Consider the following 21,211-nt stretch of genomic DNA (forward strand, 5'->3'; position numbering starts at 1 on the left):
TGACCCCGCATTGCCATGTCGAGTGCTTTTCCTAGTGAATGCTTAAAGGAAGGCAAGCCTCAATATCGTCTGAATGGTTTTTCTTGTGTAATCTAATTTTCCTGAGAGTGAAGGCATTAATGAGAGGAAGGACTGAGTCGCCCTTTTATATGTGGCTGCAAATGGGCTGAACACTCAGCCGCACAGGCTGTGAGCTGTAAATGTGTATTAACACTGACACACATCGATGTATTATTAATCCTAAAATCGTGTGTGCTCTGACTGCACATCCAGTTACTGGCCTTTCAGACCCAAGCAACCAGCCATTTAAGAACTCTCCACTCTGAATCCATTTGCAGACTCGTGTCCATTCTGCATTATGGATCCATAATGGAGTGTACATTTAGCTGCTTAAAAGGACTATCGGTGTGTGTTTTGCATTCGCCACCTGTGCTGTGGCTGGGTGCACCCTCCAAGTGTGCATTAGCCATAGTATATAATTGATCCTTGTGAAACAAATATTGAGTTGCTGTTAAGAGGAGTTATTCCTTCCTATTCAATCGTTGTTCCTGAAATTGGGCTTTGAACTTGTATGCATATTTTAATTCAAGTGTTGATGCGTATGATGGGTAAAATTGAGTCGCTTAAGGAATGAAATTGCCTTCCACTGTATCCTCATTTATGGTAGGTAAAGTTAGTTTAAGAGTATGGGAAGCAAGTGCCTGCCTCCCTACCCTACTGGGGCTTCTCCCTTCATGCTGTTGAGGTGGCCACAGGTCAAGATGCTTTGTTATGAACCACGCATGCTTTCTCCCAGTTCTGAGCCCTTATTTCTCAAACATCGGTCTTCAGTGTACCAGTCTATTGCCTTTGCCCACCAGTACTTTTACTAACTTATTTTTAAATCAGTTCATTATGTGTACACAGATATGTTTCTTTTAAAAAGAACAATGCCAACAGCAAACATTTAAAAAAAAAAAGACTACAATTGGTTGTCATGAAGATGAAATGTGAATGTCTCTTAAAAATAGACAGAGACTTTGCCAGGCAGTAGGGACACACCAGCACCTGGGAGATAGAGGCAGACAGATCTCTGAGTTCAAGGCCAGCCTGGTCTACAGAGTGGGTTCCCAGACAACCAGGGTTATACAGAGAAACCCTATTTCAAAAAACCAAAATAAATAAAATAACCAGAGACTCCTCTTTTCTACCACAGTGAATGTCTAAACCAAGTCATCTTCTAGCTGTTTATGACTCATTAAGAATCCATTAGTGTGGGCTGGGCTGTCTTGTAGAATGATTGTCTCAAATGCATTAATGCAATGCTTGAGTTCCTATGTTCAATCCCCGGTACTGCAAAACAAAACAAAACAAAACAAAAACCAAGAATCCAGCAGTAGACTCAAATATCCATACAAAGCCTGGCTTCTTAGGAGAATCCAGGTTTAAGCACCTTGTCCCATAGATGCTGGCCCCTGAGAATAATATAATGTCCTGAGTGCACCTGTGTGAGAATAGATTCATAAACTGGCTCCAGCAGCCTGGACAGCTTCCAGCAGGGGAAATCTAAGCCCAGCACTGGTGTTCATCTGATGCTGTAGCCTGCACTTTCACTCCTGTCAAATACTAAGTATGTACTGAACACTGGGCAAATTATTGAATGCATACTACCTCCTTTGTCCACATATCAACAGTGTGACATGTTAACCAGTCTTCCCCACACCAAGTATTTAAAGCTTTTTACATTAAATATGGTAAAGATGGCTCAGCAGGTAAAGGTATTTGTCAACAAAACTGAAAACCTGAGTTCAATTCCAGGAACCAACATGGGAGAATGAGAGAACTGAGACCTGGAAGTTGTCTTCTGACCTCCATACGTGTGCGCGCACACACACAGACACACACACATACACACACGTGCACACACAAATACACACACATACACACATACAAACACATACGTACACATACACATACACACACAGACACATACACAGATGTACACACATACACATGCACACACACACACACAAAATGATTTTGAAACTTTCCAAGTAACTTAAAATATACAGACAAGTTACCAAAATTGGAGAATTTCCATACACAGCCAGCTCCCCAAGTTTCTATAAGGTTAACATTTTAAATTTAAAAGCCAGAAATAAGTTTTATCTAATTAATAGACTTTTTTCTTACACTATCATCTTTCATACCTGGTTTAGGATCCCATTATCATGATCCCTTAGGCCCTCCAATCCATCTAACCCATGATAGTTCTTTACTCTTCCTTTATTTCATGGCCTCGACCCTTCTGCACAGCATTGTTTACACAATTTGTATATACCTCTCAGTTTGGGCTTATCTGCTACATTTTATGATTAGACTGAAGATATGCATTTTAGATACTATGTACCCCTAAGTGTATTACATCAAAGAAGAATGAATCCCCTATTCAAAATATGAAGAAATGTTAAATGTGGTTGTATGTATGTGCTCATGTTTGCCTTTCTCTCTCAACTTTTTACATGGGCAAACTGGCTTCAAGGCCCATCTTCATTGGTATTGAACAGTCCATCCGTGGCTAGTACAAGTTCCATTCACAAACAATTTTTCAGCCCAAGAAACTAGAGGAAGGTCATAGCACAGAGCAGTTGGTTCTCAGCCTCCTGCTGCCCACAGCAGCATGACCCATCTCCTGGCTGTGGCCTGCCACCACTTCCCTTTTTTCTGGATTAAAACAGTGCAGATGCCATGAGCACAAGGTCCCCCTCATCAGGAATTCACAGCACCTTTGTTCTTGCTCTGACAGCTGTACCTCAAATGCCTTGGGTTCTGCCAGTCTGCTAGCGTATGCAGCCAGCAAACTTGGGCCCTCCTGCCAGGGGGAGAATTTGCCACGTTAGCAGGCACAATTCCCATCCCATCCAAGCGACCTGGTGTGTGTCCAAGTGACAGAAATACAGATTTACTCTCTTGACCTCACACTGTGCACGCCATGCCCTCAGATGTGCCGCGCAGGCAGCCAGTCCCTTGTCTTCTTATAAACCTGCCAGTCTGCATCAAGCATCTGAAGCCATCCTTTCGCAGAGCATGGGAACCATCAGCACACATTTGCAGACCACTCATTCTACACTCCCTACTGCCCCAGGGCTCCCAGGGGCACTGAGGTCAAAATGGACCTGATCCTCCCTAGGGAAGAACATTGGATGCTTCTAATGTGACACTCCCAAGTCAGTTGAGGGAACTTAACCATGCAAATACCTATTACATGCCTACTAAAATAGTGCTGCACGAAGAGCCAGAAACACAAGGTGTGCAAAGCAGCTCTGGGCCCTGCTTCCAGAAGCACATAGGAAATAAGTGGTTCATTGTACCACATTGTGATGGTAACTGTGAATGCCCAGATGTTACTAAGGAGGAGGTCAGGAAGTTCACAAAGCACACAAGTGGTATGTTATAAGCGAGGGTAGGAGGGGGTGGGACTAGGATCCTCTGACACAGCCTTAGAAGTCACACTGGCAGAGGAGGATGAGTATTAAAGATTTATCACAGCAGCAGGCCCTAGAGATGAAGACCACAACAGGACACACCACATAGAGGCTACATGGAAGATAGCTCTAGAGTGAAATAGATCAAAGAGGTGGGAAGCAGAACCTGAGCCCGTGGTCAAATGCACTTTCTGGGATCAGGGTAGAGTGCTGTTGCAAGTGTGAGGGAATTCCACTGATGCTTGAATGTTACCAGGCTCCGCCATCAAGGAAAGGGCAGACAGGGACCAGCTTGAACACACAGGTGCATTTGGTAGCCTGGGCTAGGTTCTCACGGCCTGTTTGTGGGAACTTTGTACTTTCAAGAAGAGTTGAAAGTTTCTAAAGTTGATTTTTTTCCCCTTGTCTTGTGATACAGAGTCTCACATAGTCCAGGCTGACCTTGAACTCCTTTTTTAGCTGAGGCTAGCCCTGAATTCCTAAACCTCTTGCCTCCATCTCCTAACTGCTGAGATTACAGGTGTGCACCACCATACCTGGTTTTAAATATATATTATAGTGGTATTTATTAAATTAGCCAGTTATAAAAAAGAATAAGAGAAAAAGCAAGTTTTTAAAAACCCTCCAATGAGGAAACTTCCATGAAGAATCACGTTCACTGGGACACGGATGAAGGAATCTGCTCAGATGCAGAGTTTGAGGGAAATGCCATTTGTTTCCCAGTAGTTTGTACCTTTCTCCATCAGTTGATTCTGTGGCCCTGCTATAATCTCACGTCTCGTCCGCGCTATGGTTCACCCTCCACCTTTGCAGTCATCACTTTTCCTCTTACATGGCTCCCTCATTGCTGTAAGGTCCTTGGTTATGGGCTAGAGGTTCTGGGTTATTATTCCTTTTCCTCTTGTTTACTTTTATTTCAAGGCCTTGCATTGACTTGTATGCAGAGTCTCCCTGCTTTTCAGAAGTGAGCTGAGGCCCAAGCTTTCAGCTTAAACTTAGGCTCCTCTGATGGCTTATTTGGGCTGAACTGCAGACTCCAATCCACAGCAGAACTGTAACAACCCAGAGCCATAGCTGTTAGGTAACTTAGATTTAATAGCTGTTAGAAACGACAACTCCTGCTGCCAAACAGCTGTCCATGGAGCCCCAGGAATGCCGAAAGCATGGGAACATAAAGTTTGTTTGTTTGTTTTTTTCTCTAGGGATGAGGCTCAGCACCTATCTAGTTCTCTGGAGCCTTGAAAAGAGGAAGCAAGGATCTCGCTATTTCCCTCCTAACAGGCAAAAGTACCCTACTACCCATTCCCTCTTGGCCACATTCTAGCCCTTACATCAAGCTGTCATGGTGATCTTCATCATCACTGACATTTATTGAGTCTTTACTGTGTGCAGACCACCAGCTCTGAGAAGCTGCATAATTGTCACACCACCAGCCCTGTTGTATAAGTGATGATCATCTTAGAGATGAAGAAAATGAGGGACCTGAGAGGTTAAATAACTTACAGTTATTACCCAGATAGAAAGTATTGCTGCTGAGATTTAAACCAACAGTCAGGTCTAAACTCACAGTAGATCAGCCATGAGACAGGCTTCAGAATAGATAAGGGATAACAAAGACATGGTTTTGCACAGTGTCTGTATGCTTTTAAATCTGGAGGTGTAAAGAAAATAAACATGTTTAAAGTTTTACTAATCAGAAATGCCAGAGCCAGCATTAGAAACCAAGCCCATTTGACACCAACTCTGGTGCTCCAGCCATGTTTACTGAGCAGTCAGGTGGGTTTCTCTCCACTCTTTCTGCCCTCTGCCAGTTCCTCCATTCCATATCTCTACCCGATCCTTGGGTCCCCTACCCTGTGTACTGGCCAGCAGCCTCTCCACATGGCTTTCCTCATCATCATCATCTCTGAAGCTCTCTCGGTTCTTTTCCCAGATGTTGTTGTTCTCCTTGAATACCCTCAGTGGCTTCCAGTCACCTGCTAAACTGCGTATAGTTACCAGGAAAAATATCATGGATGCAAGTTTCCTCCCCCTTGCCAGGCAGTTGAATCATGGGATTGTGTGTGGCTCTTACTAAGCCTCCTAGGGCCCTGCAGATGCTCAGGGTCCACATTCTGACACTGAAGAACAAATATTTTAGAATGTTGTAGAAGGTCACCCATGCCCTATACTGCTCTTGCTCCATACAGCACACCAAGGCCCAGATATCACAGATTCAAGAACGTAGTTCCTCAAAGTACCGGACTGCTCATTTCCCTTTCCTCGTAGTTATCTGGGTTAGAAGAGTCCCATAATCCCAAGTCTTTATTATTCAACTGATGGTCTTTTGTGGAAGTCAAGGTCACAGGTCACCACCCTCCAGAAACACTCCCACAAGTAACTCTGCTGTCACTCAGAAGCATGAAAGATGAAGGATTGGGGGTGGGGCTCTGCCATGCTAGCTTTCTCTTGCTCACCAAAAGCAGTAGCAGTTGCCTTTGTCCTTGTCCCCAGTTTGGCACCCAAGCCGCAGTATGTACTTGCTAAAATGTCTGATGATTTCAAGTTAAGGGACAAGGCTAACAAAGTTAAAGCATTGCTGGAAATGTGACCAATATGAGAGCTGGAGAACATGGTGTTAATTTGTCAGAGTAATCATGCCTGTGACAGCCAGTCAGCCTAGGTACAGCGTGAGTAGAAGGAGCATGCACAGGCTACGGGTAGATAATACAAAATAAAGAAGTGCTTACAGAAAGGAGACAGCATTTAGTTCACAACCCACGTGTGTTCTCAGAATGATGGAGTGATTAAAAAAATAAAATAAAACAGAAGCTACGGAGCTGGAATTCCTAGGGTTTGATTCTGTGCTCTTCTAATTAACTGTGCCCATGGTAGACACTCTGCCTCTTTGAGCCTGAGTTTTGTCTTCTGTATGATGGGGATGGTTGCCTTGCTGGAAAATGCCAGCATTAAGTATGTGTGAAGTATGCAGAAACACAGTGGCACAATGACACAGTCCAGAAACGTTGTGTTAACCTACACAGCAAGCTTCTGATGTCAAGGAGAAAGGAAGGTCAGGTGACAGGCAGATTTGAGGGTGTGACCCTAATGACCACAGCTGAGTGTACTGTTAAGAAGTAGACACCCCAATTCCAGATAGTGACACCTCTCTAAGGCCTAACAGTAAGTGCTTCTAGTAGCCCGGCAGGCCAACACTTGTGACTGAGTGTTTCCTGCTTCCATCTCCTCTGCTCACCAAGGACAAGCCCTCAGCTCTTTCTGGTTAGTGGGCTTTCTCCTACCACAGCAACACATCCTTCATAGCATCCTTGACAAAGAATCATTCTGCCCCTTGCACAGTGGCCTCACCCCCTTGTAAAATGTGTTTGGGTCCCATCTACTCTACCTGGATTGCTTCTGTCTTCCCCTACTACCCCTGAATGCAGATGAGCCTGGGTTATGCTTGCTGATCCCCCCGCCCCCACCAAATGTTTCACAGCCTGTTGCAGTTTAACAACCCAATCCTTCCTCTCCTCCCTCCTACCCCTGGCCTGAAGAAGCAACTGTGCATGGATTTCTTGGCAGCTAGGCACAGGAGGAGGGGCTGGAAGCAGGTGCACCTAGAACATGTTCTGCAGCAAGTGACTGAGCAGCCATACTGAGCAAGTCAGGTTCAACGGACTAGCACAAGGTTAACTGCTACCACGTAGGAAAGATGAACTGCATCCCAGGTACCACGCAGAGCAAAGCACTTGGTATGAATGATGTGGTTTTATCTCTTCACAATACACATTGTCTTTATTTCCACAGCTAAGGAAACTGGATCTCAGAAAAGAGAAGACAGGCGTTGGGAGGGGACATAGTTTATTTGTCTATTTTTTTCTTTCATGAGACAGGGTCTTACTGTATAGCCTAAGATGGCCTAGAACTTGCCATGTAGTCCAATTTCAAACTTGTGGCAATGCATGTCCCATGTGCTGGGACGTCAGGCATTCACTAGTGATTCCCACATTTGGTGCCTTGTTCAGACATCTCAGCCGGGCAGCTACTGGACTCTGGTCACAGCTTCTAATTCTGTAAATCTGGGACCTCCAGAGTGTGTTCAGTTTCCAGAGTCTTCAGCTGGAGGCCAGACCTTCTGGCAGCTAAGCCATACACGTGCAAGTTTGAGTGTGAAATTTGATCACGATACCCTGGAACACAGCTGAAACTCTCTAGCAAAGAGACACAGAACCTGGGACCTGGGATCCCCAGATACCTACCCTCCTTACTTTACTTTTGAAACAAACCACAAACAGCCTCTCTTTTTTTCTTTCTTTTTTTCTTTTTCTTTTTTCCTCTCTGTCTCTCTCTTCCTAAACCACTTGGTAACTGCAGAGTCCTGGAAGAGAGGGTGCTTAACCCTGGGGAGGTGAGTGAGGCCCTGTTGTTTCAGAAAGATTTAACACAGGAAAATCTCCAGTCTCTAGAAAGGATGTAGGCTGGGATGGAGCACAGATGTTCTACCCTGTACCTAGCTGGAACACTTTTCTTCTAATGAAAATAATAATAATAAAATAATATCTATTGATTTCTTACCCTGAGCCAGGTCCCACAAGCATTATTTCATTTCTTTCAATTTCCACAAGAACCCTGTAGAGTTCCTCAGGATTCTCACCTCCCTTTAATGGTAAAATAAGAAGCTTAAAGTGCCTGGTCACAGAATTGGGGGTGGGGAGATACAACAAGAAACTCAGTCTAATTCACAAGCCAGCTCTATGCAGAGTCCTTCCTAGATGCTATGGAGACAAGGGTAAACACAGCCCTCCGGTGTGCCTAACAGCCACTCCCATGCTTGTGGGGGACAGGGCACAGAGAAGTTGCAAATTTATCTCCACGCTTCAACCCCAACAGAATCGTCAACAGCTTCACCGTGAACTTGCACTTTGTAAGCACTTGGTACAAACGCCAAAGAATTTAAATATTCATTGTGTAACCAGCGCTGTTGTCACAGATACACACCCTTAGATTTTTTTTTTTTTTAAAGCGGCATAAGTACTTATCGATTGAGAACTTTTAACTCTCAAAATGGAGGCGTCTCCGTATCTCTACAGGTATTTTAAATGAATTGAATTAATCATAGGCTTAAAAGTCTCTTGCGATCTTCGTTAACTTCCCTGGGTTTAATTAAAACATCTGTGCACTTTTAATTTATCGATTCATCCAACTCATATGTCATGTTTTTAACACACCCCAGCATGCTCTGCATCATTTTTAACCCGATTTCCACTTAACTAAAGCAATTAAATTCACCCCGGATTAATTAAAGCATCCATACTTTCGTGCTTAAGTCAGCGTGCACCGTTTTCCCCACATGGCTCCTGAATGTCAGAGATTTGACACACCTGATGAGTTTTTTGTCCTTCTGGTAATTCTTCCCCGAGTCGCTTTCTTGCTTAAATGTGCCATTTGACAGATCAGGAATGGGGAGGTTGGTGCTTCAGAGGTGCCCCAACCCCTCTCCCCAACCCCAGAGCCAGAGGATCTGCCCCTGTCTGCCAGAAGGCACCCACTACACTCCACTCACTGAGAGTTCCAAAGCATGCTGCCCCTAACACTGAATGCCTGAAGAGTCTGGGCAGGTTTCCCCCCATTCTTCCCAGTTCCCCATTCTCTTTCTTATGCAAAGCCCTTTATTGTTCTGCCCATTTTTAACAGGCAAGGAAAACTGAGGTGCTGAGGTAAACAGGCTAGACATCCCGCTATGTCTAATGACACAGCATCTTTCTGAATGTTGCCTGGGATTCCCACCCCCATCCACTGTACTCCAGCACTCCTGAGCCCTGGCAGCATTTCCAGGCTTCGAACAGCTTTTTAATTTTACTTCAAGTCTGGGAAGCCTAAAATTACATCTTCATAGTATTTACATGTCTAGGTAATTGTTAAAGAACCTGAATATATTTTATATTGGCAAGCTGTATTATTTCTGATGCAAACTTTGCCGGCTTTTCCATTTGTCTGTCTCTTTGTATTGATTTATTAAGTTCCTTGTACATGTTAAATAGTAAATTTTGTTCTGTAAACCATGTTAAGATCTGTCCTCCTGATATTGCTTATGACCTGGTTTAGTTTTAGACCAGTATCCACTGTCAAACAGATTTAAATTTTGTGCCATCAAACCTAATCACCCTTCATGGTTTCTGGGATGTACATCTTTCATATATCCTGAAGAAAATAGGATTACTCTCCAATGTTTTCTAATACTTCACTCTTTACACTGTATAGTTTTTTTGTTTGTTTTTGTTTTGTTTGTTTGTTTGTTTGTTTTATATGGGGTAGAATAGGGCCAACTTGGTTGTGCAGCAAATGAAATGCCACTTACAGGGATGTTGAAGTTAAAACCCATCTTTCCTAACACCCTTTTTGCTTCTTGAAAGAAAGTGGAATATCAGTTTTGTTTTGGGAGCCTCACTTTGCTTGGCCTCCGTGACCCCAACATTATATTGTTGATTGCTCTGTAGAGTGGAGGCAGCTCCTCCCTGGAATCTTTTTTTTTTTTTTTTTTTTTTTTTTTCCTGCCACCAAGCTTGTCTTTTATAGTCTTGGGTTACCTGTCCATAGTTGCTGACATGGCGGGAGTGAAGGCATTCAGCATACACTGCAATTTTGACCATTTACCTGGGGAGCTAGGGTCTAATGTAGTCTCAAGCCCCTCTTCTAAAGCACCCAGGCACACCTTGGCCCCGCCCCTTGGGGAACCTGGCAGAGTGCATCAATCTCTGTATGCAGGCCCAAAAGGTCCCTTTAAGAGACAAGCTCTGTCTACTTTCACTCTCTTTCTCTCTCTGCACTGTTTCTCTGAGAAGGCAGACAGCCCCCCACACCTTCTCTTTCTTTCTCTCCTCTCTGCCTTCCCTCCCTTCCCTTCCCTTCTCCCAATATACTGCCCCCCCTCCCCCTGACCCCTCTCACCCCTGTGAGTTCTGCCTGCATGACATATTTGCCTCTCACCCACCATGGAACTTTCTGACAAGTTCCCATCCGCACCGCATATCATAGCAGTTAGCTGCACCAGTCATGGCTCACACCTGTAACCCCAGCTCTCAGGAAGCTGGGTGGGAAGGCTACAAGTTTGGGGCAAGCCTGGGTCACATAGACTCCCCAGGCTAACCTGGATTGCAGATGAGAGACTCTGTCTCCAAAATAAATCAATTCATTAAAAAAAAATTTAAAAGCCAGCTTTCAAATCACTTCTTGGAGTGCATAGTTTGAGAATGCCTCCTCACAACAAACCCAGCTCCCTGGTGACTTATCAAGTGTAGCCATTTTGCCACTGCCATTATATTAAGCCTCCCCCACAACCCTTCCATTCCCTCTGAGTATTCTCTTCGTTGAAAGTGGCAGGTAGACGGGATTTGTTTTTCTTGAAACACCAATGAGTGGTTGGTCCTGTAACTGCCTACCAAGTAAATAACACTGATAATTCATCTCCTCCCTTACACAGAAGCTGGGAAGGGGAAACTCCGGCTTGATCATTAAAATGAGCTTTACACCATTTAGGTGAATCTAAATTGTGTCATTTTTTTGTCATCAGCCTGTTAACTTGTCAGTCGTTAGTGGCAGCAGTAATTTATTTTTCTTCTGCGGGAGTCTTAAAGCTTCCCATTTACTAGATTTAGTAAAACAGGAATAGTCAATTTGTACACACATTTTAATTAATTTTAAATAGAAGCTTGAATGCACAATGCTCTATTCCTGGAAGGCTGTGGAATAAAGGCGAGAAAGAGAGACGTGGGAAGATAAAACATCTCCTGTATGGTTCCCGACCAGTCAGGACTGGCTTCCACCAGCACCTAGAGAGGACCACAGAGGAAGCTGACAGCGCCTTTCCACTGGGGCTACCTGGCACTCTTATTGTTATGAGGGTAGTGTGTTTGCATACATGTACATGTATATACACAATGGCACATGTGTGAGAACTGTGACTTTTTTTAATCATATCAACCCCTCCAGGCAGATTGGGAATCCAGTTTGAAAGATTACAAAAGCATTCATTACTTGTCTAGCAGGTGTCAGCTCCTACATGAATTCCTTGGTCATGTTATGTCATTTCCCCCTCCCAGCCACTCTGAGAGACAGGTTTTTAAAGACGATATTGAATACCCAAGAAGTTTAGTCACCTTTTTGAAATCTCACAGCTGACATAGGGAAGACTAGCTGCTGAACACGGGGCTTTCTGACACCGGAATCTTTGTCCTTTTCACTTCTACTTTGTGCTGCTTCTTGGTGGGATGTGGAGTGCAAATAATTTTTCTGTTCTGTCTTAAAAGATGATGATCATTGTGTGATCATACACACACAAAAATGAATACAAGTAGTTGTCCACACAAGAGGTTGCCAGTTCCCATTCAGCTACTCCAGTGTGGACATGTCTGAGCCACACATTTATTCTAGGGCTCTGGGATGAGTTGTGTCTGATAAACTATTATAGGAAGGGCTCCTGGCTTTCCATGTTGCAAACCCAATGACCACTGGCAGGCTTTATTCTTTGTTTCAGTGGCAGTGAATTCCTTGAGTTCCAGTTAGCCCCCATAGGGGCTTTTTGATGTTGCATCAGCCAAGACCCACAAGTGCCCTGCTTTCCAGCAAACATCAGCATTTTGCATCTCTGACTACAGTCCTAGCAAGCTTACATCAAACAAATTAAGAAAGGGCTACATTTAGGAACACCATGACCTGACTCATTTCCACTTTTTCCCTGAGTAATTTAAGTAGGTCACATTTTAAACTTGATTTCCCAGGCATCTGATTCTGTGTAATAACCAATTCTTATTTTCTAGACAATTCTATTTTCCCCCATAACTTGGAGATTGTACAAAATAAAAGGAGAAAATAATCCTTCCTTTTATCAACTAATAGAGACAGTAACCATTTGCTTCCTCCCCTACATTGTGGGAGTGAAAAGGGATGAAGTGGGACATAGTGGCGGGGATTTGAGATTTGTCTTCCATCCAGGCAGCCCATCCAAGGTCAGAAACCATCTTGGAAGACTATACATTGTTGAGATGCATTTCTCACTGTTGCTTATTTCAGGTATGAGGGTGGAAGAGGGTGAGAAATGATGCATATCCTAGTCTTCCTTCTGGAGATCTTTCCATGTGACCCAGATCAGCAATGACAAGGGGGTTTTCTCTTGAATGCCAGCTCATCCTCCTTGAAGGACATTGTGATGGTTTTCAGGTTCTTTGTAGGCCCAGGGAAAGATTCCATGATCTTCCCTGATGTCTGCAGAGTTACAAAAGAGGGGATCATAATTTGCATCCCTCACCTTAAGCTTAGCATGAATCCTTCAATGAACTGATGTGGAGCAAACTTAGTTTGTCTCCAAATCTCTCTCAAGACCTCAAGAATCATTACTCTTGCTAGTTTACACATGCACATCCCATATTTGGGGTTCCAAGTTCTTTCCCCTACCATCTCTAAGACAATCAGTGTCTTTAGCAACTATAGGATCCCTGCTTAACATTCTAAGTGTTAGAAACACACACCATCCACTTAGAAAGGTTTATCTGAATTCAGTGTGTATCTTTCATGTCATTGGAACTCATTCCTCTCTAGATACTTCATAAGGATAAGAATTTTGAAAATAATATCCCCAACATTTTCTACAAATGTCCTCTTATGAAGTGTTTGGGAAGATAATATCTCATCAATCATATGCCAACTATTGAGATGTTTTATTTCAAATCAGTTTGAAATTGAGAGGGAAATTCATTGTGTTTGTAACATGAAGTCTATTTGAGGCATTGCTCTTTCCCTGTCTTTCATAAATACTCCTTGGTGCTTGCCCATAAACCCTTGGGTATCAAGAATGCAGACATTACATTTTTACCCGAGCCATTCAACAATATAGAACTCAGAAGTGACAGGAAATCATCTTTGGTAAGCACTGTCCTATCTTCTGGAAGATTACCATGTCCCTAGAATGTCAGACACTCACAGAGGGAAGATGATGACTGTACCATGCCCACAGAAGGGATGAGTAAAGCAGGGTGGACAGTGGAGTAAGTAGTGATCTGACTGACTGCACAATCTGCTCAAAAAACCGTGTAGTTCTCTGACTTTGTATGGATGCACCATGTATCAGTGAAGAATTATCAGAACCTGAACTCAAAAATCACAGAGACCACCAGTAGCCACAGAAATACCTGCAAGGGTCATTTCTGAAGGTCTCTTCTTGAAGGCCCATGCCATAACCGGAGCAGCCAGAGAAACATTCCATTTAAAAGACAGTTTGGAAATATAGGTTCATTGCAAATCACTGACGATAGGGCAAATCTAAAGCCTCAGGGAGTCGCCTAAAACCCCCTTGTAAATAAACTCTGAAAGTGAGAAGTGACACAGTTAAGGCCAACTTAAAGTAGAGGTAACAGCATTTCAATTTCCACAGACTTTTCAACCTTTATCCCATAAACAAAGGCAAGAGATGGGTGATGCTTTAGAAGGCATGCCTTGGGCCTGCCTTCATCCTTCTCTTGTTTCCTTGTTTCTTTTTTGGGGGGGAGTTGTTTGTTTACTTAATGATCCAGGCTCGTTTTATCGTTATGATTTAATACATACACTTGTTTAATATATACACTTGTTTCTTCATGGTGTAGATAATAAACGGAAGGAGAGAGTCATTGACTCAAATGTGTCCAGTACAGGAGTCAACTTATCTGAGGATAAAATAATGAGTAAAACATACCAAGATCCCAAGCCAGTGTCAGCAGCATCTACAAACAGAATGGCTTCTATAAGAACATAGCTGTAGAGGGTGTTAATCTGGGTGCCTGCTTGTGAGCCTTGTGATAAGGTCACCAGTACATGTGGAATCCTGATCATAGCTGCCCCTCACAGGGTGGTTCTGGTCATTCAGTCAGGAAGGGCACAAAGCATTCTCTGCTGTGCCCGGTCACGGATAGTCAGGAGCCACTGACAACAATGGTGTGCTTGTTGGTTTGTACTTGAAGGTGACTGGCACCTCTGTGACTAAGTCCTCAGCCTACAAGGTTGTATGCAAAGCTGTGGTGCCAAACAGACACAGCCCTCCAGATGTTGATCCCCTGTGACCTGGTGTTCTCTCTTTGGCTTTCCAGCTGCCTGCCCTGTCCTGTGCAGTGGGAATGGACAGTACTCCAAAGGGACATGTCAGTGCTACAGTGGCTGGAAAGGTGCCGAGTGCGACGTGCCTATGAACCAGTGCATCGACCCTTCCTGTGGGGGCCACGGCTCCTGCATCGATGGCAACTGTGTGTGTGCTGCTGGCTACAAGGGCGAGCACTGTGAGGAAGGTAAGCACAGAGAGTTAGCAGGTCAGCTGCAGGGCTTGGCCTTGGCCAGGCCAGAGCCCCGGACTGGGCTCCCTGCATTACAAAGAAAACTTCACCTGGCAGCATTTTGCACCCAAAACTACAAACGTCTGAGCTTTGGTAAATTTCTTTAGTTGTAGATTAGGAAAGGTGTATGGAGATGGTTCTGGAAGGAATGTTCTGTTTTACTCTGCTTTACAGACATTAGCTACTTTTCTCTTTTGATTTCTCTCTGTCTCTGCCTGCCTGCCTGCCTGTACTATCTTTTTCTTTTCCTGCTTACCTTCCTCTCTTCTCCAGATCTTTTGAGAAAAAACTTATTTGTGTGTGTGTGTGTGTGTGTGTGTGTGCGCGCGTGCGTGCGCGTGCATGCATGCGCACGTTCACACACACACATACATAATGTACATGTGGTGGTCAGAATACAGCTTGCAGGAGTTGGTTCTCTTCATTTACCATGTGGGCTCTGGGGCTTGAACTTACGCACTCAGCCTTGAATGTAAGCAGCTTTACCTGCTCTGTCATCTTGCCAGGCCCCCTCTGCAGATATGGCTCCCTATTTTCTTTTGTTTCATTTAGTGTCCTCTAACTGAGAATTTCTGGGACTATCAAGAGAAAGAAAACAAAGGATTCCTCTCTGCCCACCTCTTACCCTCCAAGCTGGCTTCTTGATGTTATGATTTGGTTTCTTTCTTCTTGGTATTCATAGGCCCATGCACATCTCTGTAAATATTTCAACAAAACCTCCTGTCCTTAGAGAACAGGCAGACTTGAAAGACTGTACATATGTGGGTCATTTTGAGACCCCACCACCACCTCCAGCAAATCCGAGAATAAAGTCATATGCCTATGATTTGATGTAACCTTAACCACCACCACTGCAGTCTTCCTTCACCTTCGGTTCATGGTGGTGCCTTATTCTTAGATATACCCTATAGGCCTCCCTTACAAAATCCTCCATTCCATTCTGTCTACAACTGTGGCCTCAAAAGAGTCAACTTCTACAGCATCGTTCTGCTACAATTTTTCAATATATCAGTAATAATACCCTTAATGTCACCCGGCTGTCTGACCCCCAGGTCTTCCCTTGCTCTGTTCACTATGCATTCTCCCCTCTATTACCAAAGGTAACCTCCCTGTGTGTGTGTGTGTGTGTGTGTGTGTGTGTGTGTGTGTGTGTGTGTGTTTATCATAAAACCAAATTGGGAGTTAGGATGGAGGAAATCCTGATTTAATAACCCTGCTGGAAAGGTTAAAGTTCCTGAAGATGAATGGATTACAGGAGGCAAAGCTGCATTTGCTGAAAACATGGGAGAGGTCAATAATATGACAGGAAAGGTTAAAACAACCTTCTGCATATACTGCTGGGCAGTAGCAAAGTACAGGAACAAGGCGTTGCCAGTCTTCCGATTTTTTTTTTCTCTCCAGGAAAGATGGTGTATGAGTGGAATGTCAAGTAGTTTCTTGACTTTTCTTACTCTCCCAGGCTGTCTTATGTAAATGTTGAGAGTGAATCAACCATTCAATGAAACAAGTAAGCCATGTGGAGGGTTGTAGAAGGATGAGGTCTCCCCTATCGATCTTTGCTACCCAAAAAGAATGAACAGAGGTGATGCATTCGCTGTTTTCAAAGGAGGAAATGGAATCAGAACACCTGAGTCAGCACTTTTTCTTCCACTTAGCTCTTTTGTTTCTGATATTTGTCACAGTCATAGGTTTGAATGCTTTACCTGAAATGGCAATGACAATGAAATCAATAGTTACCATCCTCTGTTTCTGCTGCATAAACATAGTTGTAGATTTAACAAATGTGTGCAGGAAAGTGAAAGAATGTCTTTTGAGATACAGCACGATGATGTCTGGGGAAGTGGGAAAGAGACGAGAGGGGAGCTGACAGGTTAGTTTAAGTCGGCCATGTTTTCATGTCAGTTTCATGGTTGAGTCATTTTTCAATGACATTTAACTTCATAAATGTAATTCATGGTTCTTCTGGGGTTCATAGTACATATTGTTTGTTAAAGCTCCTTTGACCTCCTTTTCCATCCTTGGGGACAGAAGCTGCATTCAGAGCCCTTTTTGTCAAATCTACAGAGGACCCCAGACCAAATGAGTTCTAACGATTTCAGCCTTCAGGAGCTGGTGTTTCAAGGGACAGGGCACTTGTCCTCCTAAGTACAACTGTTTCTATTTATAAAGCTTCATAAGACCACAGAGTCTCTCCTGCTTGTTAAAGACCCTGAAAATGGCCTAAAGACCATCTGATGGAATTGGAACCAAATTTAAAATTCAGTGTAAAACCATTCCTCTTAAAATTTGAATTTGGTTATTCCATTGGCCACTGCAATTACAGGGCACCAAGGGCATATGTACTGATACCACTGACCAGAGAAAATGTTGACTTGTATTTCTAGATACTATAAATGGCCCTGTTGATGACATTCTAGTACTGGGGAAATAAATCTCAGTGGGTTTTCCTCCTTTCTTCTTACCATAATTCAGGACGAAGAAGGGAGCTAATATAGCTGGCAGAAAAATCTCCTCTCCTCTCTCTCTCTCTCTCTTTCTTTGCGTGTGTATGTGTAAGTGCATGTATCTATTTTCATTATCTCTTGAACTTTCTTATTACCTTATCTTTATTATTTAACCTGCTTAATGAAAAGATTATGATACATTTTTAAAATATTTCATGTGCTGATACTTCACCAAACATGTTAAATGGTTAATTATAGGCTGAGAGCATTTTTAGGCAATAATACACAATATTTTTATGGGTATTTTGATTTTGCCTTATTAGAAATGGGGGCATAAATTTTTTAAACTAAATTGCAAGGTCTCTTTTAGGAGAAGAAAATGAACATTATTGGTTCTTGATGAATAAGTTAATATATTACCAATGCTAAAAACATATTGTTTCCAAAAACAAATAACACCAGCTAGATGTGGTGATACACACCAGAAGCACCAGGATTTAGGAGGCTGAAACAGAAAGATCACAAGTATAAGGCTAGCCTGAGCTATATAATGAGTCCTAGGCCTGTTCGTGGTGTTAAGACTCTGTGTTAAGTAAGGAGGAAGGGGCTGGAGAGATGGCTCAGCCATTAAAGGCTAGGCTCACAACCAGAAATATAAGGAGGAAGAAGAAGGAGAGAGGGGGGGCACCACATCTCTTTCTACTCATCCCTGGACATCTACTTTGCTAATGACACATTCTTATAGCTGTCTAACATTTGTTCCTCATTAAGCTGCAAACACAATATGCACTCTCCCCATGCCATGTAGGAAACACTGTAACTAGCACATAAATGTCTTTCATGTGTTTAAACTTCATTTCAAACGTATATACAGATGTGTTCCATCTCCTTGTGTGGAGTCAATTTGAAGGTATCAAAGGGTTTACTTTACCCAGAGTTCAATTCCCCCAACCATATAGATTCCGTCCTAAAGCAACTGTAACAATTTTAAATAATATGAACATCTCTAACTAATACTAAACCACTAAAATTCACCTTTCTGGGTGAAGGAAACTGATTGTTTTCTCCATGGCTCAAACAATTTGGAAGACTTCAATAAATAATATCTTCCTGAAAATATCTAAATGGAATTCTCTTAATGCTGAAAATTGGTTTTGCCTCAAGTGATGGGTCTTTTTTGAGAGCTTTGTGGAGCATTGTGATTTCTAATAAATTCACAGTCCTCTTGTCTGACACCCTCAGGATTAGAGAGTTTATGACACAGATCCTTTAAATGATGTCATATTTACAGTCAATATATTATCAGTATTAAAACTTATAGAATCATCATTTTGTGCTTAAATAGAAAGAAAGAAAGAAAGGAAGGAAGGAAGGAAGGAAGGAAGGAAGGAAGGAAGGAAGCAGGTAGGCACCCTATAAGGACAATAGGGCAAGGACTCCTATCTAGAGTAACCATCTCATGTCTAAGGAACAAAATGTCTTACAAATTTCCATCTTGATATTAGACAAGGAGTGATGACAAGCTGTCCTCTGAAGATCTGAACCACAAAGAAGCACAAGGACACATAAGGATTGAATTATTGCCAGAATGGCCCCAAAAAGTTACAAAGGAAGAATTAGTTAGTCTCCAGTTATCTGTGTCTTACCTCTAGGAGATGGCAGAAGTGGCACTCCAGTGTGGGCCAATAGGCCTGATTTCAAATCATAGAAAAGTCTGTCTCTCTCAAATAAGAAGATAATAGTTCAATAGTTTCACTATTGCAAAAGTCCCATTCCCCATCCTAACCCATAATATACTGAACTCTCTTCTCCACATGCCATGGGAACCTTCCAAGAAAGCCAGTCTGTCTGTTGAAATGCCTGTCTACCTTAGCATGCCGACTGATAGAGATGTAAGCTTTGAGATCACATGCCTATATTAAAGCCTATCCTTACTAACTGCCCCTAGCAGCTTGCCCTTGCTTTGACTTGATTCTGGAGTGATCAATATCAAATCCCATCTGGTGTGCAGGCACTCAGATCTTGAGAACGCCTAAGGAATCAAACCATAATACACACAGGGACAATAATACATGGAATCTACTAATAACTTGCCCAGTAGACTGTCTTGGGGTAGACCATTGTCATGGCTGACAACACTGGCCCATCCACACCACTCAGGACCACCTGTAGAAAGGCTGGGTTACATAGCCAACTTTACCTCCTGCACTATGCAGCCTCACCAACTCCCTCAATAGGTGTATACTCAGAGTGGAAAGCTAATTTTAAACTTAGCCTAAGTGAAACAATTAGGAAAGTGACTCATTTAAGAGTTTCATGGGTTTTCTTTTTTATCTTTCATTCTCATTTTGAAATCAAGAATTTGTGAGGGTAGAATGAGCCTCTCAGCTTTCTCTTAGAGTGAAGGAAATCAGGCTTGGCCATACACACAGAACACACCACATGTATTTCCTGATCCTGCTGTGGATCAGTCAAGGTTGAAGGTTGGAAAATACAGCATTAGAAAAGTGGATGGCATACCTTTCGATCTGTGATGAACCTAGAGCTGACTCTTGCTGACTGTGCCTGAGTAATTCCCTTGTGTTTCTCATGTCTTCTTTACATTGTAAGATTTGGTACTCTAACATATAAAATTCCTTTTTTATGGCTGTCAAGAGACCACATGAGTAATGAGTGGGCACCTTCATTTGGTTGTGCAAATAGGGATCAGGGCCTCAGTGGCCCGTTCTTTATGACTGATTAGTGTTTCTTCTCTTGTTTCAGTTGACTGCTTGGATCCCACCTGCTCCAGCCATGGTGTCTGTGTGAATGGAGAGTGTCTATGCAGCCCTGGCTGGGGTGGTCTCAACTGTGAGCTGGCAAGGGTCCAGTGCCCAGACCAGTGCAGTGGGCATGGCACTTACCTCCCTGACTCTGGCCTCTGCAGCTGTGATCCGAACTGGATGGGTCCCGACTGCTCCGTTGGTAAGCCAAGAGATCGTCTCCTCATTTTCCCACACTCGAACATCGTGTTCCATTGCATTCTGGCTGGATGGAAATCTTGTCTTTACACTTGGGATAAGAGGGACTTTGGTTAGTCTTATGGTATCTTTCTCACTCTTGTATCTTTAGCCATAGAGTCTGTGGTCTTTGAGAATGAAAAGAGAAATCAAATGATAGTGTTGGTTCCTGTTCCTCTTTGGGTCCATCACCACAAATGGATGACAGGCCCAGGAGGGATGATTCTGCTTGTGTTATAGGTTTTCTTATGTATACTCCCTAAAGGTAGCAGAAAACAATACAGAACAATTCAGTCCCAGACAAACAGAATAGAACGTCCTATAAAACAGAAGAGAGTCTCCCTCGGGGTGTCGTGTGAACATGTTATAAAGCTCTGCAGTTCTCCAGTGACAGGGAAATAATGAAGTTATGCTTTACACTTTATTTTCCTAAAATTAAGAATATGTGTCTTACTTCCCAAGTGACCTTAAAAAAAAAAAAAAAGTGGAATAGTTCAACAGTTCAAGCCAGTCCCAACCTTCCCAAGAAAGGGTCTATTCACTGACTAGTGCAAATCCGAGCAAGCCATCGTCGTGTCGTCCCCTTCCTCAGGGTGCTGAGACAGCTGTCAGCTTGCCATGACATCATAAAGGGAAGATATGTGAAGCTTTGCCAGCAATGAGGAAAGTAATGAATCTTCCTTAAAAAAAAAAAAAAAAAAAAAAAAGGAGTCGGCCCACTCACCTCTGGCTTCATCTGCTGGAGGTCCTGGCAAAGTTCTGCAGGGGATGGGGGAAGATGCAGAGTCTAGCCCCAAGTCCTAGTACTACAGACATGCTATGACTTTGAGCAAATAACTGCCCATCTCGGTCTGGTCCCCTCCCCCTTGGCATGATGAGCCATGCCTCCCTTTGTGGGCTGTTGTAAGGATGAATGTCTGGCACGTGCTTGTCCTCGCGTGATAGGTTTGGAAGGCCAGAGTGCATAT

At 43.2% G+C, this 21,211-nt stretch overlaps 1 protein-coding gene across 13 annotated transcripts in view; it reads left to right on the forward strand.

Annotated features, from left to right (window-relative positions):
• The window catches only part of Tenm2 (teneurin transmembrane protein 2), a 922,050-nt gene that overhangs the window by 773,648 nt on the left and 127,191 nt on the right, over nucleotides 1–21,211 (forward strand). For all 13 annotated transcript variants that reach the window (XM_051180940.1, XM_051180941.1, XM_051180943.1 and 10 more), the window contains 2 exons: nucleotides 14,561–14,755; nucleotides 20,008–20,208. In XM_051180940.1, the coding sequence (XP_051036897.1) occupies nucleotides 14,561–14,755; nucleotides 20,008–20,208 (396 nt within the window). The remainder of the gene's footprint in view (nucleotides 1–14,560; nucleotides 14,756–20,007; nucleotides 20,209–21,211) is intronic.

This window comes from Phodopus roborovskii, unplaced genomic scaffold (assembly GCF_943737965.1).
Source record: "Phodopus roborovskii unplaced genomic scaffold, PHOROB, whole genome shotgun sequence".
Lineage (NCBI taxonomy): Eukaryota > Metazoa > Chordata > Mammalia > Rodentia > Cricetidae > Phodopus > Phodopus roborovskii.